The sequence below is a fragment of the Bos javanicus genome, chromosome X, assembly GCF_032452875.1.
Source record: "Bos javanicus breed banteng chromosome X, ARS-OSU_banteng_1.0, whole genome shotgun sequence".
NCBI lineage: Eukaryota > Metazoa > Chordata > Mammalia > Artiodactyla > Bovidae > Bos > Bos javanicus.
Genome location: NC_083897.1, coordinates 69,284,381 through 69,307,590, shown reverse-complemented (window position 1 = coordinate 69,307,590; position 23,210 = coordinate 69,284,381). Strand labels below are relative to the sequence as shown.

Sequence of the window (23,210 nt, the reverse complement as noted above, 5' to 3'; positions counted from 1 at the left end):
ACCGAAAGATGAACTCCCCTGGTCAGTAGGTGCCCAATATGTTATTGGAGAAGAGTGGAGAAATGAATCCAGAACGAATGAAGAGATGGAGCCAAAGCGAAACAACGCCCAGTTGTGGATGTGACTGGTGATGGAAGTAAAGTCCAATGCTGTAAAGAGCAGTATTGCATAGGAACCTGGAATGTTAGGTCCATGAATCAAGATAAATTAGAAGTGGTCAAACAGGAGATGGCAAGAGTGAACATCAACATTTTAGGAATCAGTGAACTAAAATGAACTGGAATGGAAGAATTTAATTCAGTTGACCATTATATATACTACCTTGAGCAAGAATCATTTAGAAGAAATGGAGGAGCCCACATAGTCAACAAAAGTCTGAAAAGCAGTCCTTGGGTGCAGTCTCAAACATGACAGAATGATCTCTGTTCATTTCGTAGGCAAACCATTCAATATCACAATAATCCAACTCTATTCCCCAACCAGTAATGCTGAAGTGCCGGAGTCCAGCTCCAGCAGCCAGGGAATCAGCCTGAAGGGGTGAGCTTTGTCGGCAGACAATGATGTAGCCTCTAACTCAAGGTGCGGGGCTACATGTTTATTTCAAGCTTCAGGTTTTCTTTTATACTTTGACAAAAGCATTAGGTCAGAGGTTTGATATTTTTAGTTTCTCCCACCCAGATTTATTGTCTCCAGAAATCACTGTTGCCCTACAAACAGAGTTCCTGCTTCAGGGATTCTCTAAGAATCGGCTTTACTATCTATTATCTACTTCCTCTTATGTGTCCTATACTTAACTTGTGATTACATTGTAACTCATGCTACATTCCTCAGTTTATTTCTTATCTTTCCAAATCCTGTTTGCCCCTAGCATCTTAAGATCACTATCTCCTAAAAAGGCTTCTAGCTACTCTTGCTGCTGCTACTGCTAAGTTGCTTCAGTCGTGTCTGACTCTGTGCAACCCCATAGACAGCAGCCCACCAGGCTTCCCTGTCCCTGAGATTCTCCAGGCAAGAACGTTGGAATGGGTTGCCATTTCCTAACTATTCTTAATTATTCCTAAACCCTAAGCTCAGCAAACTTCTTTTGCCATAAACATTCCCTTCACAAAGAGGTCTCAGATAACAATCCTTCCCATGGCCTAAATCTGAGGCCTGTGTACTCATCCTGGAACATTCTTTGTAAAGATCCTTGAACAAATGAAATGGTTACTTTATAGATCAGTTTCTGGGCACAACTGCAGAAGGCTTTGTGCTTTCTTATGCTTCTCTCAAGAACAATAAGCACCTTAACATTCTTTCCAGCCAACTCAACCAAAGAAAGGAAAGAACAAGTCAGAATCACAAGACCTAACTCCTTCATCCTGGGACCGTGACTGCGGGATGAGGAGAGGGGGTTGGGGCCATGCCTCCGTTTTGTTAGTAATACCTAACGCAGCTCCCAACACTGAAGAAGCTGAAGTTGAATGGTTCTATGAATACCTACAAGACCTTATAGCACTAACACCCCAAAAAAAGATGTCCTTTTCAACACAGGGGACTCAAACGCAAAAGTAGAAGTCAAGAGATATGTTGAGTAACAGGCAAATTTGACCTTGGAGTACAAAATGAATCAGGGCAAAGGCTAACAGAGTTTTGCCAAGGGAACGCACTGGTCATAGCAAATATCCTCTTCCAACAACACAAGAGAACTTGTGTGTTCTCTTTGTGTGTGTGTGGGTGTGTGTGTGTGTGTGTGAAACAACACAACTACACATGGAAATCACCAGATGGTCAATACTGAAATCAGATTGATTATATTCCTTGCAGTCAAAGATGGAGAAGGTCTATACAGTCAGCAAAAACAAGACTGGGAGCTGACTGTGGCTCAGATTATGACCTCCTTACTGCAAAATTCAGACTTACATTGAAGAAAATAGGGAAAACCACTAAACCATTCAGGTATGACCTGAATCAAATTCTTTACAATTATACGGTGAAAATGACAAATATATTGAAGGGATTAGATCTGATAGACAGTGTGCCTGAAGAATAATGGGCCGAGGTTTATGACATTGTACAGGAGGCAGGGATCAAGACTATCCCTAAGAAAAAGAGATGCAAAAAGGCAAAATAATTGTCTGAGGAGGCCTTACAAATAGCTGAGTAAAGAAGAGAAGCTAAAGGCAAAGGAAAAAAGGAAAGATATACCCACTTGAATGCAGAATTCCACAGAATGGCAAGGAGAGATAAGAAAGTCTTCCTCTGTGATCAATGCAAAGAAATAGAGGGGAGGAGAGGGTGAAATGTATAGAAAGAGTAACATGGAAACCTATATTACCATATTGTAAAAGAGATGGCCAATGGGAATTTGCTGTATGACTCAGGAAACTCAAACAGGGGCTCTGTATTAATCTAGAGGGAAGGAGATGGGAGGGAGGTTCAAAACAGGGGGGATATATGTATATATATGGCTGATTCATGTTGAGGTTTGACAGAAAACAACAAAATTCTGTAAAGCAATTATTCTTCCATTATTATACAGGAAGCTTGGGGCTGGTGCACTGGGATGACCCAGAGGGATGGTATGGGGAGGGAGGTGGGAGTGGGGTTCAGGTTGGGGAACACGTGTACACCCATGGCAGATGCATGTTGATGTATGGCAAAACCAATACAATATTGTAAAGTAAAAATAATAATAATAATAATAATAAAATAAAATTTAAAAAAAGACAATTTAAAAAAGATAAATAAATTAAAAAAAAAAAAGAATGGCAAAGACTAGAGATCGCTTCAAGAAAATTAATGATACCAAGGGAACATTTCATGCAAAGATGGGAACAATAAAGGACAAAAACAGTATGGATATAACAGAAGCAGAAGATATTCAGAAGAGGTAGCAAGAACACAGAAGAAGTATACAAAAAGAATCTTCATGACCCAGATAATCATGATGGTGTGATCACTCACCTAGAGCCAGACATCCTGGAATGTGAAGTCAAGTGGGCCTTAGGAAGCATCACTATGAACAAAGCTAATAGAGGTGATGGAATTCCAGCAGAGCTATTTAATATCTTAAAATATGATGCTGTTAAAGTGCTGCACTCAATGTGCCAGCAAACTTGGAAAACTCAGCAATGATCACAGCACTAGAAAAGGGCAGTTTTCATTCCCATCCCAAAGGAGGGCAATGCCAAAATATGTTCAACCTACTGCACAATTGCACTCATCTCACATGCTGGCAAAGTAGTGCTCAAAATTCTCCAAGCCAGGCTTCAACAGTATGTGGACCATGAACTTTCAGATGTTCAAGATGGGTTTACAAAAGGCAGAGGAAGCAGAGATCAAATTGCCAACATCTGTTGGATCATAGAAAAACCAAAAGAGTTCCAGAAAATAATCTACTTCTTTATTGATTATGCCAAAGCCTTTGACTGTGTGGATCACAGCAAACTGTGGAAAACTCTTCAAGAGATGGGAATACCATACCATCTAACCTGATAAATCTGTATTCAGGTCAAGAAGCAACAGTTAGAACGGTACATGGAACAAAAGACTGGTTCCAAATTGGGAAAGGAGTATATCAAGGCTGTATATTTATCACTCTGCTTATTTAACTTATAAGGAGAGTACATTACGCAAAATGCCGGGCTGGATGAAGCACAAGCTGGACTCAAGATTGCTGGGAAAAGTTTCAATAACCTCAGATATGCAGATGACACTATCCTTATGGCAGAAAGCGAAGAATAACTACAGAGCTTCTTGATGAAAGTGAAAGAGGGGAGCGAAAAAGCTGACTTAAAACTCAGCATTCAAAAAACTAAGATCATGGCATCTGGTCCCATCACTTCATGGCAAATAGATGGGGAAACAATGGAAACAGTGAGAGACTTTTTTTGGGGGGAACAAAATCACTGCAGATGGTGACTGCAGCCATGAAATTAAAAGACACCTGATCCTTGGAAGAAAAGCTATGACCAAACTAGACAGCATATTAAAAAGCAGAGACATTACTTTGCCAACACAGATCTGTCTAGTCAAAGCTATGGTTTTTCCAGTAGTCATGTATGGATGTGAGAGTTTGACCATAAAGAAAGTTGAGCGCTGAAGAATTGATGCTTTTGAACTGTGGTGTTGGAGAAGACTCTTGAGAGTCCCTTGGACTGCAAGGAGATCCAACCAGTCAATTCTAAAGGAAATCAGACGTTAATATTCATTGGAAGGACTGATGCTGAAGCTGAAACTCCAATACTTTGGCCACCTGATGTGAAGAACTGACTCACTGGAAAAGACCCTGATGCTGAGAAAGATTGAAGGCAGGAGGAGAAGGGGACAACAGAGGATGAGATGGATGGATGGCATCACCGACTCTATGAATATGACTTTGACCAAGATCCAGGAGTCAGTGATGGACAGGGAAGTCTGGCGTGCTGCAGTCCATGGAGTCACAAAGAGTTGGACACGACTGAGTGACTGAACTGAACTGAACCGATATGGACTCCCATTGAATTCACTCTGGGATGATCTATTATTGAGTAACTGAGAATGAGCACGGGGAGATCCACTGAATAAATAATCTTCCCTTTCTTCCCACTGTCAGACTGTCTTATGACAATTGATATAGCCTCTCAAAGAAGAGATTGTGATATTGAACAGTCAGTTGTTTTCATTCCAAATTGTGGTAGGCCCAGGGAACACACACTTTTGTTGACTCACTTCTTCTGAGACTTAATTGCCTTGGGAATGTGCTCCCTAATAAAGTAGCAACATATAAACTTTATCTCAGGCTCAATGTTCTGAGGAATGCAAGCTAAGGAAATATCAGACTGAACCATACACATCTTGTACATGAATCCTGTACATGGGTCAAGAGACATGTGCAAAAATGTTTACAGCAACATTATTCACAATATTGAGTAACTGGAAACAACTCAGATGCCCATAGAAGTATAACATCAATAGATTTTAACATTTGAGAAAAGAAGTCAAGCACAAAGGGGACCTACAATATGATTCCACTTACATAAGGTTCAAACATGATAAAACCAATATATAGTGCTAAAAGACACTCTAGTATTTATCTTTAGAGTTGATGGTAGGTACTGACTGAGAGTGAGCACAAGAAAGGAATCTGGAGTGCTGAAAATGTTCTATTTCTTGATCTGTGTGCAGTTGCTTGAATGGGTATACTCTATAATAATACCAGTTTATACACTTTTCTACAAACAGGTTATATTTCAACTTTAAAAGCTTAAATGATTGTGATCTCACTTGTTCATTTTTACTTGTTGTCTGTGCTTTTGTTGTCTGTGCTTTTGTTGTCAGACAATCCATGGAATGGGAAAATATTTGCAAACCACATATCTGAAAAGGGTTAATTTCCAAAAAGCATGAGGAATTCTATAATTCAATAGCCCCCCAAAAATGTGCAGATTTAAAATGGGCAAAGGACCTAAATAGACAGTTCTCCAAAGAGAACATGTCAATGGCCAATAAGTATATGAAAAGTGCTCAACATCAAATATCATCAGACAAATGCAAAATCACAATGAGGTAGGTAGTCTTTTCACATCTGTTACAATGGTCATTACAAAGACAGAGAGAGAGGGAAGGAGGGAAGTCACTCAGCCTTCTTTATAGTCCAACTCTCGCATCCATACATGACTACTGGAAAAACCATAGCTTTGACTAGATGGACCTTTGTCAGCAAAGAGATGTCTCTGCCTTTTTTTTTTTTTTTTTAATATGCTGTCTAGGTATCTCATAGGTTTTCTTCCAAGGAGCAACCCTCTTTTAATTTCATGACTGCAGTCACCATCTGCAGTGATTTTGGAGCCCGGGAAAATAAAATTTGTCATTGTTTCCACTTTTCCCCATATATATGCCATGAAATGATGGGATTGGATGCCATGATCTTTGTTTTTTGAATATTGCTTTAAGCCAGCTTTTTCACTCCCTCTTTCACTTTCATCAAGAGGCTCTTTAGTTCCTCTTTGCTTTCTGCCATTAGAGTGGTATCATTTGCATATGTGAGCTTGTTGATATTTCTCCTGACAATCTTGATTCCAGCTTGTGCTTCATCCAGCCCAGCATTTTATATGGTGTACTCTGCATATAAGTTACACAAGCATGGTGACATGATTACAGCCTTGATGTTCTCCTTTTCCAATTTTGAAACAGTCCATTATTGTTCCATGTCCAGTTCTAACTTCTGCTTCTTGACCTGCAGACAGGTTTCATAGAAGACAGATAAGGTGGTCTGGTATTTCCATCTCTTTAAGAATTTTCCACAGTTTGTTGTGATCCACACAGTCAAAGGCTTTGCTGTAGTCAATAAAGCAGAAGTAGATGCTTTTCTGGAACTCTCTTGCTTTTTTGATGATCCAACAGCAGTTGGCAATTTGATCTAGTTCCTCTGCCTTTTCTAAATCCAGCTTGTACATCTGGAAGTTCTCAGTTCATATACTGCTGAAGCCAAGCTTGAAGAATTTTGAACATTACCTTGCTAGTATATGAAATGAGCACAATTGCATGGTAGTTTCAACATTCTTTTGCATTGCCTGTCTTTGAAATTGGAATGAAAACTGACCTTTTCCAGTTATGTGGCCACTGCTGAGTATTGCAAACTTGCTGGCATATTGAGTGTAGCACATTAACAGCATCATCTTTTAGGATTTGAAAGAGCTCTGCTGGAATTCCATTACCTCCACTAGCTTTGTTCATAGTGATGCTTCCTAAGGCCCACTTGACTTCACACTCCAGAATCTCTGGCTCTAGGGTTATATGTGTCATGAAGATCTTTTTTGTATAGTTCCTTTTGTATAGTTCCTCTGTGTATTCCTGCCACTTCTTCCTAATCTCTTCCACTTGTGTTATGTCCTCGCCATCTCTTTCCTTTATTGTGCCCATCTTTGCCCAAAATGTTCCGTTGGCATCTCCAATTTTCTTAAAGAGATCTATAGTCTTTCTCCTGTGGTTTTCCTCTATTTCTTTGCATTGTTCACTTAAGGAAGCTTTCTTATCTCTCCTTGCTATTCTCTAGAACTCTGCAACCAGTTAGGTTTATCTTCCCTTTTCTCCTTTGCCTTTTGTTTCTCTTTTTTTTTTCAGCTGTTTGTAAGATGTCCTCAAACAACCACTTTGCCTACTTGCATTTCTTTTTCTTTGGCATAGTTTTAGTCACCACCTCATGTACAATGTAATAAGCCTACATCCATAGTTCTTCAAGCACTCTGTCTACTAGATCTAATCCCTTGAATCTATTGTCACCTCCAATGTATTATCATAAGGGGTTTGATTTAGGTCATACATGAATGGTCTATGAGTTTTCCCTACTTTCTTCAATTTCAGCCTAAATTTTGCAATAAGGACCTCATCATATTAGCCATAGTCATTGCCATATCTGGTTTTCACTGACAGTATAAAGCTACTCCATCTTGGCTGCAAAGAGTATAAACAATCTGTTTTTGGTTTTGACCATTTGGTGATATCTATGTGCAGAGTCATCACTTACATTTTTGGTAGACTGTATTTGCTATGACCAGTGCATTCTCTTGTTACCCTTTGCCCTGCTTCATTTTCTACTCCAAGGCCAAACTTGCCTGTTACTCCAGCTATCTCTTGACTTACTACTTTTGCATTCCAATTCTCTATGATGAAAAGGACATGCATATTTATTCTGTGGAGCATCCTTAACTGTGTTGCCTGCATCCTAGCCTTCACTGATCCCTGCTGATGTTTCTGATCCTATGTCTCCAGAATTTCTCTTAATTTGGCTTAATGGCTAATGTCTTTAAAAATTATTTTATATTTATTAATGTTAGCTAAAATTGCTAAAAACTGTAGCTTATAACTAAGATTTATAGAAGATGTAAGCAGATGGACATGGATGGATTGGAGCCCAATAAGCAGACTTTGTAATAAGGAGAGTTTGTAATAATTACAATTTGTTGGAACACATGCTTTTAGACAACAAAGCCTGGAATTTATTGTTGATTAGTTCTTCCTATTTAGATTCTCTTGCTATCTTGGTTCCTGACATTTTAAAGTTCTAGTTATTTAGCTTTACCTTTGATTCAATTATTTGTCTAAAATAAGTTCCATTTTTGCTTATATCATCCAGAGCTGGGCTTTGTTGCCTGACAATAAAGAATGCGAAATAATACAGAAATTGGTATCAGGCTGAAGTAATTTTAGAAACACAAAGAATCAGTCTTTGAGTTTAGCTTTTAAAATCTCAGCTTTTTTGATCATGTGAAGTAAAGGGGCTTTGCTTTCTTTAGTATGGCTATAAAAAGTCACTGAGGTTTACCATATGTCTTGGGGAAATTTTTTAAAGTTGCACATACTTTTCTTCGCACCTTCAGTTTAGTTCAGTCGCTCAGCCGTGTCTGACTCTTTGTGACCCCATGAATCGCAGCACACCAGGCCTCCCTGTCCATCACCATCTCCCGGAGTTCACTCAGACTCACGTCCATCGAGTCATTGATGCCATCCAGCCATCTCATCCTCTGTCATCCCCTTCTCCTCCTACCCCCAATCCTTCCCAGCATCAGGGTCTTTTCCAATGAGTCAACTCTTTGCATGAGGTGGACAAAGTACTTGGAGTTTCAGCTTTAGCATAATTCCTTCCAAAGAAATCCCAGGGCTGATCTCCTTCAGAATGGACTGGTTGGATCTCCTTGCAGTCCAAGGGACTTTCAAGAGTCTTCTCCAACACCACAGGTCAAAAGTATCAATACTTTGGCACTCAGCTTTCTTCACAGTCCAACTCTCACATCCATACATGACCACAGGAAAAACCATAGCCTTGACTAGACGGACCTTTGTTGGCAAAGTAATGTCTCTATTTTTGAATATGCTATCTAGGTTGGTCATAACTTTCCTTCCAAGGAGTAAGCATCTTTTAATTTCATGGCTGCAGTCACCATCTGCAGTGATTTTGGAGCCCAGAAAAATAAAGTCTGACACTGTTTCCCCATCTATTTCCCAAGAAGTGATGGAACCAGATGCCATGATCTTCATTTTCTGAATGTTGAGTTTTAAGCCAACTTTTTGTTGTTGTTGTTGTTGTTTCAGATAACATTTATTTAATACCTAATGCATGCATCATACTATTCTTTTTTTTTTTTTGTAGATTTTTTTTAAATTTTATTTTATTTTTAAACTTTACAATATTGTATTAGTTTTGCCAAATATCGAAATGAATCTGCCACAGGCATACATGTGTTCCCCATCCTGAACCCTTCACCCTCCTCCCCCCCCTCCCCTCCCTCTGGGTTGTCCCAGTGCACCAGCCCCAAGCATCCAGTATTGTGCATCGAACCTGGACTGGCGACTCTTCCGTACATGATATTATACAATGTTTCAATGCTATTTTCCCAAATCTCCCCACCCTCTCCCTCTCCCACAGAGTCCATAAGACTGATCTATACATCGTTGTCTCTTTTGCTGTCTCGTACATGGGGTTATTGTTTCCATCTTTCTAAATTCCATATATATGCGTTAGTATACTGTATTGGTGTTTTTCTTTCTGGCTTACTTCACTCTGTATAATAGGTTCCAGTTTCATCCATCTCATTAGAACTGATTCAAATGTATTCTTTTTAATGGCTGAGTAATACTCCACTGTGTATATGTACCACAGCTTTCTTATCCATTCATCTGCTGATGGGCATCTAGGTTGCTTCCATGGCCTGGCTATTATAAACAGTGCTGCGATGAACATTGGGGTACACGTGTCTCTTTCAGTTCTGGTTTCCTCAGTGTGTATGCCCAGCAGTGGGATTGCTGGATCATAAGGCAGTTCTATTTCCAGTTTTTTAAGGAATCTCCACACTGTTCTCTCCAACTTTTTCTCTCTCCTTTTTCACCTTTATCAAGAGGCTTTTGAGTTCCTTTTCATTTTCTGCTATAAGGGCAGTGTCATCTGCATATCTGCAGTTATTGATCTTTCTCCCGGCAATCTTGATTCCAGTTTGTGCTTCTTCCAGCCCAGCGTTTCTCATGATGTACTCTGCATAGAATTTAAAGAAGCAGGGTGACAATATACAGCCTTGATGTACTCCTTTTCCTATTTGGAACCAGTCTGTTGTTCCAGTCCAGTTATTACTGTTGCTTCGTGACCCGCATACAAATTTCTCAAGGGGCAGGTCAGGTGGTCTGGTATTCCCATCTCTTTCAGAATTTTCCACAGTTTATTGTGATCCACACAGTCAAAGGCTTTGGCATAGTCAATAAAGCAGAAATAGATGTTTTTCTGGAACTCTCTTGCTTTTTCTATGATCCAGCGGATGTTGGCAATTTGGTTTCTGGTTCCTTTGCCTTTTCTAAAACCAGCTTGAACATCTGGAAGTTCACGGTTCACATATTGCTGAAGCCTGGCTTGGAGAATTTTGAGCATTACTTTACTGGCGTGTGAGATGAGTGCAATTGTGTGGTAGTTTGGGCATTCTTTGGCATTACCTTTCTTTGGGATTGGAATGAAAACTGACCTTTTCCAGTCCTGTGGCCACTGCTGAGTTTTCCAAATTTGCTGGCATATTGAGTACAGCACTTTCACAGCATCATCTTTCAGGATCTGAATTAGCTCAACTGGAATTCCATCACCTCCACTAGCTTTCTTCGTAGTGATATTTTCTAAGGCCCACTTGACTTCACATTCCAGGATGTCTGGCTCTAGGTGAGTGATCATACCATCGTGATTATCTTGGTTGTGAAGGTCTTTTTTGTACAATTCTTCTGTGTATTCTTGCCACCTCTTCTTAATATCTTCTGCTTCTGTTAGGTCCATACCATTTCTGTCCTTTATTGAGCCCATCTTTGCATGAAATGTTCCGTTGGTATCTCTAATTTTTTTGAAGAGATCTCTAGTCTTTCCCATTCTGTTGTTTTCTTCTATTTCTTTGCACTGATCGCTGAGGAAGGTTTTCTTATCTCTTCTTGCTATTTTTTGGAACTCTGCATTCAGATGCTTATATCTTTCCTTTTCTTCTTTGCTTTTGCTTCTCTTCTGTTCACAGCTATTTGTAAGGCCTCCCCAGACAGCCATTTTGCTTTTTTGCATTTATTTTCCATGGGGATGGTCTTAATTCCTGTCTCCTGTACAATGTATGAACCTCAGTCCATAGTTCATAAGGCACTCTGTCTATGAGATCTAGGCCCTTAAATCTATTTCTCCCTTCCACTGTAGAATCATAAGGGATTTGATTTAGGTCATGCCTGAATGGTCTAGTGGTCTTCCCTACTTTCTTCAATTTAAGTCTGAATTTGGCAATAAGGAGTTCATGATTTGAGCCACAGTTAGCTACTGGTCTTGTTTTCATTGACTGTATAGAGCTTCTCCATCTTTGACTGCAAAGAATATAATCAATCTGATTTTGGTGTTGACCATCTGGTGATATCCATGTGTAGAGTCTTCTCTTGTGTTGTTGGAAGAGGGTGTTTACTATAACCAGTGCATTTTCTTGGCAAAACTCTATTAGTCTTTGCCCCGCTTCCTTCCATATTCCAAGGCCAAATTTGCCTTTTACTCCAGGTGTTTCTTGACTTCCTACTTTTGCATTCCAGTCCCCTATAATGAAAAGGACATCTTTTTTGTGTGTTCGTTTTAAAAGTTCTTGTAGGTCTTCATAGAACTGTTCAACTTGAGCTTCTTCAGCATTACTGGTTGGGGCATAGACTTGGATTAATGTGATAATCTCTCCTTAAATTAAGTCAATGCCATCAGATGTAGCCACTTCTGACACACTGGCTTTTCTTTAATTGTTGCTACTTCTGCATGGAAGGTTCTTCCCTAAATTCCTTCAGGACTTTTCTCAAATGTCACCTTTTCAGAATGCCTTTCCCTAATGTATTGAAACTCCATCCATAGTTTTGTCTATTAGATCTAGTCCCTTGAGTACATCAAGGCTGTTTATTGTCACCCTATTTATTTAACTTATATGCAGAGTACATCATGAGAAATGCTGGGCTGGAAGAAGCACAAGCTGGAATCAAGATTGCAGGGAGAAATATCAATAACCTCAGATATGCAGATGACACCACTCTTACAGCAGAAAGTGAAGAGGAACTAAAAAGCCTGCTGATGAAAGTGAAAGAGGAGAGTGAAAAAGTTGGCTTAAAGCTCAACATTCAGAAAACGAAGATCACGGCATCCAGTCCCATCACCTCATGGTGCATAGATGGGGAAACAGTTGAAACAGTGGCTGACTTTATTTTCTGGGGCTCCAAAATCACTGCAGATGGTGATTGCAGCCATGAAATTAAAAGACGCTTACTCCTTGGACGGAAAGTTATCACTAACCTAGATAGCATATTTAAAAGCAGAGATATTACTTTGCCAACAAAGGTATGTCTAGTCAAGGCTACGGTTTTTCCAGTGGTCATGTATGGATGTGAGAGTTGGACTCTGAAGAAAGCTGAGCACTAAAGAATTGATGCTTTTGAACTGTGGTGTTGGAGAAGACTCTTGAGAGTCCCTTGGACTGCAAGGAGATCCAACCAGTCCATCCTAATGGAGATAAGTCCTGGGTGTTCATTGGAAGGACTGATGCTGAAGCTGAAACTCCAGTACTTTGGCCACCTCATGTGAAGAGTTGACTCATTGGAAAAGATCCTGATGCTGGGAGCAATTGGGGGCAGGACGAGAAGGGGACGCCAGAGGATGAGATGACTGGATGGCATCACTGACTCAATGGACATGAGTTTGGGTGAACTGTGGGAGTTGGTGATGGACAGGGAGGCCTGGCGTGCTGTGATTCATGGGGTCATAAAGAGTCAGACACGACTGAGACACTGCACTGAACTGAATGGATTGAAATCAGTAAATTCACACCTCATCCCCATACTCTTTTTATTTTCCTTCATAGCACTTGGCATTTTGTAACATTTGTCTGTTTCTTTTATTCCTGGAATTGTAAGCTCCGTGATGGAAGGTATTACATTATTTTCTTTTTTGAACAATTGCCTGGCACATAGTAGGCGCTTAGTCACATGGTCTTAGACTGTATGAACTTGCCCACGTATTGTAGAAATAACCCGTTCTTTTTGCAACTAGTTATTTATTAAGGGGGGCGTCCCTGGTGGCTCAGGGTAAATAATCCCCCAGCAGTGAGAGAGACCTGGGTCAATCCCTGGATTGAGAAGATCCTCTGGAGAAAGGAATGGCTACCTACTCCAGTATTCTGGCCTGGAGAATTCCATGGACCGTATAGTCCATGAGGTCGCAAAAAGGCGGACACGACTGAGGGACTTTCACTATCAGTATTTATTAAGGCAGCTGAACTTGGATTTTAAGTCCTCAGCTAGAAAAAATCTCATATCCCAGAAACAACTAACATAATGAAAAGTTCTGTACCCAGAAAAGTACCTTTCAAATGGTCTATGGAGAATATATTCTGAAAGGTGTTATCAGGGACGGCGACAATCAATTACAAAGTTAAATCATTTCTCCCCAGAAAGGACAAACTGCTGCAGCTTCCCAGAACAGCACTACAAGGGCGGAGAAAGGGCGGAGCCAGCCGGCGAGGGGCGGGACTGGCTGAGGCTAGTGTAAGTGGAATCTAGTTGAAATGTTTTGTCCCTTTCCGCTCTCCGTGCGACGACTTGGGCGGAGGCGGTCACAGCTATGGCAGCCCTTAGGGTAAGTTAAAAAAAAAAAAAATACCTTGCTTAGTTTCTGGAGTGCTGATAGCACTATAATAACCATAGAAGGGGTCCTCCTAACTTCAAAAAGGAGTCCCACAGCAAGAGGCGAGATGGAGATGAGGTTGCGAAAGAACTAGCAAGGTCAGGGAATCTTTAACCGGTTTGAAGCCTCAATACATCTGCCTAGGCTGCAGTCCATGGGGTCGCTAAGAGTCGGACAGGACTGAACGGCTTTACTTTCACTTTTCACTTTCATGCATTGGAAAAGGAAATGGCAACCCACTCCAGTGTTCTTGCCTGGAGAATCCCAGGGACGGGGGAGCCTGGTGGGCTGCCGTCTCTGGGGTCGCACAGAGTCGGACACGACTGAAGCGACTTAGCAGCAGCAGCAGCAGCAGCCTGGAACTGTACTCTCCTCAGTTCCCTGCTGTTGACTTTATACTGCGGTGGGGTGAAAACTGGGAAACTGCTGGGTGAAAATGGCCGCCTGGGCGACGAGCAGCAAACAGACTTGTGTCTTGAGCTGAAACAAAGAGAAAAAAAGCCTGGGCATTTGTCTGAGTGCATAGGGCGGAGCCTCACGACCCTTTGGAGGACTTCGTTCGAAAATTATTTCTGGTGAAATAGACCAGGATAGAGAGGTCTCTCCGCAGTGCGCGGGTTTGTATTCACTGCTGTTACTCTACGGGTTTGAATAACAAACCTGTTTCTTTTGAGTTCTGCAATGCGAAATGATCCTTTTACTTAGGAATCTGTACAGGAAGTGACCCAACTGTCTGCCAACTGCAGTTCCCTCAGTAAGTTTCAGTAACAGTAGTCGACAAAAATCTATGGGTAGATATTTGTAGCAGGTTTTAAGTGTAAAATGCACTCTTGCAGGAGATACAAATATGAATAATTCAGGCTCTATATCGGGCTTGATAAGCCGTTCTCACTTCATTTCTGCATTCATGCATGCGTGCATGCTGAGTCACTTCAGTCGTGTCCGACTCTGTGTGACCCCATGGACAGCACCCCACCAGGTTCCTCTCTGTCCAAGGGATTCTCTAGGCAAGAGTACTGGAGTGGGTTGCCATTGCTCTTCTTCTGCATTCATAATTTATTTGAATTACTACAATACCCGTCCAACTGGACTCGCTGCCTCTAGCCTGGTTCTAATGGAATTCATTTTCCCCTGCACTGCCAGAGTACTAAAATGGCAATCTGATTATGTTCCTCCACTACTTAAAAATCTTTATTGGTACGCCATCATCTGTCCTCTGGGCTCAGGTCAGACTCTTATGTGTCTAGAACAGCCCAGCCTGCCTTGCCTTTCCAGCTTCTTTTCCTATCTTTCAGGAACTCTCCTAACATCTGTACTTTTTCCCTGCTCTTTCTCTGGGTCTGAAGTGCCCTTTACCATCCTCATGTAGTTAGTTCCTATTCATATTTCACTGATTGATTTAACAATGATTTGTGTACTGCCTCCCCGTATGCTAAATGCAAAATGCCTTTTCCGAGATAGTGTCCCAGATCTCCCCAGTCTAAGTAACTCGCCTTTATGCTCCCAGAGGACCCTGGGCATACTTTTACCTTTGGACTTATCACACTGCAAGTAATAGACTATTTACTGTCTATTCTACCCTCCTAAATGATAAGCTACTTGAGAGCAGTAATTATATGTTAATTTTTTATCCTTAGTACTAAGCACAAGTATGACTTATATTAAGTACTCAATAAATTCTGCATGAATAAATAAATACCAGGCAATGGAGATAAAAGAAATTAAGTTAAGCATTGTATAACAAATGATAATGATTCAAAGTAGGGGAAGTGCTTTGCCTCAGGAGAAGTAAAAAGTGATCTGAGGGTTCAGAAGAGAGCTCACACCTGGTTGAAGAGAATAAAGAAAGACTTCATGGAGGGAGTACAGAGAGAGATTGAGTGGTCAATGGTTAAAAAGCAAACCTGAAAAGTATGTTGTCACCAAAACCCAGAGAAGGAGACCGTTGAACAGTTTTTTGATTTGGCCAGTAAAAAGTCATTGGTAGCTGCCATTTATTAAGTGCTTACTACAAGGCTAGGCACCTTGCTAAAATACCTTGTGTATGTTTTTTCACTTAATTATCAAGACAACTTTATGTTGAAGATACTATGATCACCATTTTACAAATGAAAAACTAAGGCTAAGAAAATTCAATTAAGTTCCCCAAAGTCATAATGCTAATAAGAGCTGAAGTGAGGTAAAGTGGTAGAATGAGAACCTAGATTGTAAAGAGTTATGTTGTGTTGTGCTCAGTTGCTTCACTCATGTCCTACTCTTTGCAACCCTATGGACTGTGGACTGCCAGGCTTCTCTGCACATGGGATTCTCCAGGCAAGAATACTGGAGTGGGTTGCCATGCCCTCCTCCAGGGGATATTCCCAACCCAGGGATGGAACCTGTGTCTCTTACATCTGCATTGGCAGGTGAGTCTTTACTGCTGAGCCACTGGGGAATCCCCAGATTATAAGGGGTTAAGGAAAGGATTTCCTAAAGGAAATCAGTCCTGAATATCCATTGGAAAGACTGATGCTGAAGCTCACATCCATCTGATGTGAAGAAGTGACTCATTGGAAAAGACCCTGGTGCTAGGAGAGATTGAAGGCAGGAGGAGAAGGGGACAAGAGAGGATGAGATGGTTGGATGGCATCACTGACTCGATGAACATGAGTTAGAGGAAGCTCCGGGAGTTGGTGATGGACAGGGAAGCCTGGCGTGCTGCAGTTCATGGTGTTTCAAAGAGTTGGACATGACTGAACTGAACTGAGGGAAAGGATAAGGGGTGGGAAACTGGCATTCATTTAGCACCTACTTTGACCAGCTGCTTTAATGTATTATTTCCATTTAATCTTTTTGATGACCCTAAGAAATGGGGGTAATATACCCATTTTACATATGAAAAAACTGAGGCTTAGAAAAAGTGCTGGGTCCAGGTCATACAGCTACTAGGTGGAAGAACCAGGTTCAAACACAGGTATATTTGGCTTCAAAGTCCCTGATCTTTCCACTACTCCTTGTCTCCTCTGAAAGGGAGGTGTACATCACTCTTAGAAAAATGTTATGGTCAAAGTAGGGAAGAGATCTTAAAATGGTGGTAGGAAGTTCCAGAAAAGATGTCTTTTCATTTAAAAAAAAGTAGGAGACTATGTGCCAATTAAATCTCAATGAAACGGGGGGAAAAACATGTCAGGAGACCTGAGCAGGTTTGGAGACAGGGAGAAATGTGGAAGAACTACTAAAAATTAATGATAGTGATCACAGCTATTGCACTAGGCATTTTGCTAAGTGCATTATGTGAATTTTCACATTTATGCTTCACAATGGCCCAATGAGTAGTTGCTGTTATGAGCATTTTACAGGTAAAGAAGCTGAAATTCAGAAAGGTTAAGTAACTCTGCCACAGTCACACAGTTGTAAGTGGTCAATCTGAATCTGAAATCTCTGATCTTAGTCCAGATCGTGGGGCTTAACCTTGATGAAGCATCTGTAAAGCCAAGGTATAAAACAGATGATCTGTGTTAATTTTGAAGCCCTAGAGTTTAATAATAAGGGATAATGTAGAAAGGAGTCCTGAATGTTGGTTAGATAATTCTGAAAATAGTTTACATTCATTTTGAAAGGTAAGAGCTTTTTGAGCAAACATGATGATAGAACACTGATGTGGAATTAGCCTTGAGAACAGGTCTGTACTGATCTTTCTTCCTGACTTCTTGAATCAGAAAGAATAGCTGGAGGACTGGCTTTCATTTAAAAGGATCAGGAGAAATATAGTGTCAAAAGCCAGATTTCATTAATGCCAAAAGTTGAGTGAATTTGGGGAAAATTTGGGCCCTGAAAAATGTTTGTTTATAATAAAATGCATAATATTGAAATATGGCTACCATGTACTGAGCAGTTCCTGTGTGTCAGACATTGTATTATGCTGTTGATGACATCATTTAACTTAATTCTCACAAAAAGTTTTCTGTGGTAGATAATATTATTGGCTCAAAGAACAGGAGTAGGACAGTAAGGAAGTCAAAACTGAAATAGGAGGTTGTAGTCAGAGAACAGCTTATTGAGTTTATAATTTAAGCTGTTAACAAGTTCCAGAAAATGGTAAATTCAGGGTGTACTCATGGACAGTGTAACTGCAGTGGACTGAAAGCTCTAAGAAGGTGAAGCCAAAGAACAGCAAGGTGAGGCTTTTGAGTGGCTCAATCACATGGACATTAAAGTCACTCAGAGTTATGGCAGGATTTAGAGTATAGAAGAGGGCTTCCCAGGTGTCACTAGTGGTAAAGAACCTTCTGCCAATGCAGAAGAAGTAAGAAACGAGTGTTTGATCCCTGGGTCAGGAAGATCCTCTGGAGGAAGAAATGGCAACCCACTCCAGTATTCTTGCTTGGAGAACCCTATGGACAGAGGCACCTGGTGGGCTATAGTTCATAGGTTTGCAAAGAGTTGGACACAACTGAAGCAACTTAGTACAGCAGACAGAGTATAGAAGAAGGCTGTTGACCAGGATCCTAAATCTTCGATGTGATGAAGTGTCCGGGAGGCAGGTGCTAAGGATGAATAGGTGGGTGGTGTGAACCTCAAAGGAGAACTACTTTTCTTTCCTTAATGGGAACTTATTTTCAGTTTAAGTGTAGCATACATACAATTAAGTACACAAATCACAAGCAGCTTAGTAAATTGTCAAAAGATGAACATACCTGTTCAAGTGGCACCTAAATTAAAAGAAAAAAAGAACATTACCAGCAGCCCAGAAACTTTCCCCTTTTCTCCTCCTCCCCCATAGATTAATCTTGCCTATTTTTTAACTTTATATAAATAGAATTATGCAGTATTTACTTTGTTATATCTGGCTTCTTTCACCCAATATTATATTTTTGAGATTCAGCCATTACACATGTATGCTAGTTCATTCATTCTTGTGTGCTATGTGATATCCTGGAAAAAAGTACTGATGCCTGACCCCCATCCCCGATGGGACATTTTAATATTTTAAAACTCCACCAATGATTCTGCTGTGTTGCTAGGTTCAAGAACCACTGGTTTAGGAGGGAATTTGTGGCTTTCATACAAGTTAGAGAAAAAGAGTATTAGGCCTTTTCAGGTTATAAACAACAGATGCAAGATCAAGTTATCTTAAATAGTAGTTTAGTGAAAAAATATTTAGGTTAGGAAGAATGCCTAGGAAACTGTCTCACCATTCAGGTTTGTAAGTAGAACCATTCAGGATACTGTATCAATACTGGTAGTCATTCTCATGATTATTCTGCTTCTGTTAACTCTGTATGTTTCATATTCAGATTTTTCTAGAGCCAGGATCTGATCAGGTTGTCTAGGCACAAACCACTGCAAAGTATCCTTCTTAGGCAGAAATTGCACATCAGGTCCTTTAGCAAGGCAGTTTCTTGTTGGCTGTCTTTGGCTCAGGTACCAATCCTGGTCCAGTCTGTTCTGGCCAGTGTATCAGTCCTGCATGGTGACCTGTGTTCCAGGGCTTCTTAGAAGGGGCAAGGCAATTGATGGGTACTTTCGGTGTTCATGGTTTTTCTGGTACAATGTACTTTTGAATACTTTCTGGAAGTAAGCAATAAGGTTGTTGAAAATATAATGGAATATATTTAGAGTTGTTTTTAAAAGCTTACTTATTAAGGTCTTATAATTTAAATTGGAAAATTGGTTGCCCATGGAAAAAAAAGAAAGACCATTGAGACAACCAGTGTAGTAGCAATCTATAGTTGATAATACATTTTGCTGAGTTACAATTTGAACATGTTAGGGGGAAAAAGTAACCCATTTCTATAATTTCCCTGATTGAGACCATCTGTTATATAGACTTGATCGATATTAGTACTCTAAGCTAAGTCATGAGTTGCATACTTAATGTAGATTTGGCCTGGCTGTTTTTGGATCTTTTCTCTCAGTCATTCTGAGGCTTACCAGGGACTTTTCGTATCACTAGGCTAACTGCTACTGCCATATCCCTGCTTAGTCTGGCTCTGTAGTTCACCTCTTTCATTCATATTTCCAAATTCATACTTGATATCTTTAGGTGCATCAAATTCAACAAGGGCAAAATTCCTTTCTGTTTGCCAAATTTGACTTTTCTTCTGCATTCCTTATTTCATTTAAGAACATGAGCTTCTAAGCTTGGGGTCATTTTAAATTATCCTCTACACCCATACTGTTAACGAGTCTTCTGGATACTTTATACTTTCATACATTCTTGTTCTTGTATACACTCATTGATAAAAAAAAAAAAAATCTTAATGCCTATAATGTATAGGAGATGGTGATAAACACTGGGGATACAAAAATCAGCAAAATATAAACAAGGTATATAGAAGAGAAAAACTAAAACTAGTAAACACATGAAGAAATGCTTAAAACAATTAGCAGATAACTGCATACTAGAACAATGAGGTAACTCTTTATTAAGCTAGAGAAAAATAGAATTCTAATTAATGTTGGTAGGGATTTATTCAGTGAAATTAAGTATATATACATATCCTATGGCATGGCAGTTCTGTTCTTGAGTGTATATCACAAAGATATACAAGTTCATGAGGACACTTATAGAGTAATATTCCTCACAGTATTTTTTTTATGGTGACAGGGAGTTTAAGGCAATGTAGTTGTCTATCACTGACAGTGGATAGGTGAAATGTGGTGGATATACACCGAACATCACCTGGAAGAAATTGGTTGTATGAACACAGATGGCTATGTTTTATGAAAAAGGGTAAGAAACAAAGTAACTGTAATACACCATTTATGTTATTTTAAAAAGTAAGAAAAAATGAGATATGTAATAACAAAAAATGTGTGTCTGTGTTTAAATGTGTCTGACTTTTTGCAACCCTATGGAGCCTGCCAGGCTTCTCTGTCCATGGGATTTCCCAGGCAGGAATACTGGAGTGGGTTGCTATTTCCTACTCCAGGGGATCTTCCTGACTGAAGGATCAAACCTTTGTCTCTTGCATCTCCTGCACTGGCAGGCAGATTCTCTACCACTGCACCACCTGGGAAGTCAACAGTTAAAAATATATGTACATGTTACTACAATATGCATTTTTAAAAATGCAAACAAAAAGATAATACAATCACTAAACACATTAAAATACCCATGTACATATGATGGGTAAATTAGAGTGAAATTTGATGTTTAAAGGAAATTAATTAATCAATCAATTTTAAAAGCAGAAGGCCAAAGAAGAGCAAGACCAAACTACTGTCCTCAAGGAATGGATTCTACTAACCGAAATTGATAAATAAACACAAATTCTATTCAAAACAAAAGATATTTAAAAGTTCAGTTCAGTTGTCACTCAGTCGTGTCCGACTTTTTGCGACCCCATGAAATGCAGCATGCCAGGCCTCCCTGTCCACCACCAACTCCTGGAGTTCACCTAAACTCAAGTGCATCGAGTCGGTGATGCCATCCAGCCATCTCATCCTCTGTTGTCCCCTTCTCCTCCTGCCCCCAATCCCTCCCAGCATCAGGGTCTTTTCCAATGAGTCAACTCTTCGCATGAGGTGGCCAAAGTATTGGAGTTTCAGCTTCAGCATCCATCCTTCCAATGAACACCCAGGACTGGTTGGATCTCCTTGCAGTCCAAGGGACTCTCAAGAGTCTTCTCCAACACCACAGTTCAAAAGCATCAATTCTTTGGCACTCAGCTTTCTTCACAGTCCAACTCTCACATCCATACATGATCGCTGGAAAAACCATAGCCTTGACTAGACAGACCTTTGTTGGCAAAGTAATGTCTCTGCTTTTCAATATGCTATCTAGGTTGGTTATAACTTTCTTTCCAAGGAGTAAGCGTATTTTAATTTCATGGCTACAGTCACCATCTGCAGTGATTTTGGAGCCCCCCCCAAAATAAAGTCAGCCACTGTTTCCACTGTTTGCCCATCTATGTGCCATAAAGTGATGGAACCAGATGCCATGATCTTCGTTTTCTGAATGTTGAGCTTTAAGCCAACTTTTTCACTCTCCTCTTTCGCTTTCATCAACAGGCTTTTTAGTTCCTCTTCACTTTCTGCCATAAGGGTGGTGTCATCTGCATATCTGAGATTATTGATATTTCTCTCCGCCCTCTTGATTCCAGCTTGTGCTTCTTCCAGCCCAGCGTTTCTCATGATGTACTCTGCATATAAGTTAAATAAGCAGAGTGACAATATACAGCCTTGACGTACTCCTTTTCCTATTTGGAACCAGTTTGTTGTTCCATGTCCAGTTTTAACTGTTGCTTCCTGACCTGCGCATAATCTAAAAGTTACTATGGGAGAAAAGAGGAGGAAATAGTTTAAATGCCTACAGAATATAAGACTGCTTCATAATTGTTCATTTTAGTTCATTCAAGTATGGATTAAACACCTGCCATGTGTTGAGAACTTCTAGTTGGCAAGTGGTGGTAGATTGTATTTTTTATTTTAAATATTTGTGGTCTCTTACTGTAAGAGTATTATACACCCCTGCCTAGATTTCTTATTCTTTTCCTCTACCACAAGAATGACTCGTATTACTTTACTAGGTAAATAATTTTATAATTTGTTTTTGGCATATCTTGGTACTGATGAAAATATGGTTAAAATATTTACTCCACCTTAGTTTAATTGAAACACAAATCCTTGTGTTTATCATGAAAGAACCAGTAGAGTTAAACAGAACTTAATTTTGTAGGCAGAGAAAGTACCATCATATCTATTCACTCATCAGTGCTAATGGAAGGAAAGGAACAGCATAAATAATTGAAAACCAATATTGCATTTAACTTTGGAATGTATTTTTATATGTATTTTTCTGCCTAATGGAAAAATTGCAATTTTGGTCCCTTTGACAAAATTCACAGTAGAGCTCCTATGACAAAAACTCACAGAGCCATGCACTGGCAGGGACAATTCATCCTTCCATTAAATTGTTTTGGCACGTTTATCAAAACTTAATTGACCCTAAACATAAGGGTTTATTTTTGAACTCTCAGTTCTATTCCATTGATCTGTATTCTGTCTTCATGCCAATATTATATTGTCTTCTTTGCTATAGCTTTTTATTAAGTTTGAAATGCGAAAATGTGAGTTTTCTAAATTTGGCCTTTTTTTTTAGTATTATTTATTGTGAAATAATTTCAAACGTACGGAAAAGCTTAAAGAAGAGTACAGAGAACTCATCTTAAATCAGATCCTACAGTTGTTAGCTTTTGCCATTTTCCCCCTTTCACCTCTATTATAATTTTTCTTTTTTTTTTTTTTTTTAATGTTTCCTTTTCTGATCAGTCTGAGAGCAAGCTGCGGACATGTTGCTATTTCACCCATGAATATTTCACCGTGTATTTCCTCAGAAGCATATACTGTTCTTTAACCTTTGTGCAAGCCTCCGAATCTGAGATGGTAATGCTGATAGAATGCTACCATCCAAACCATAGATGCCATTCAAATTTCACCCACCGCACAATGTCTCCTTTTCTTTTCTAGTGTGTTAGTCATTCATCGTGTCTGACTCTTTGCGACCCTATGGACTGTAGCCCACCAGGCTCCTCTGTCCATGGGATTCTCCAGGCAAGAA

General features: G+C 39.9%; 1 protein-coding gene across 4 annotated transcripts in view; it reads left to right on the top strand.

Moving 5' to 3' along the window:
• Nucleotides 1-13,513: 13,513 nt before the first annotated feature.
• The window catches only part of APOOL (apolipoprotein O like), a 218,735-nt gene continuing 209,038 nt past the window's right edge, over nt 13,514-23,210 (top strand). The window contains exons 1-2 of one of the 4 annotated variants that reach the window (XM_061409565.1): nt 13,604-13,618; nt 15,902-16,071. In XM_061409565.1, the coding sequence (XP_061265549.1) occupies nt 15,913-16,071 (159 nt within the window). In that variant the 5' untranslated portion in view covers nt 13,604-13,618; nt 15,902-15,912. Of the gene's footprint in view, nt 13,619-15,901; nt 16,072-23,210 lie in introns of those variants that run through there. The other 3 variants (XM_061409566.1, XM_061409567.1, XM_061409563.1) reach the window with 3 other exon arrangements.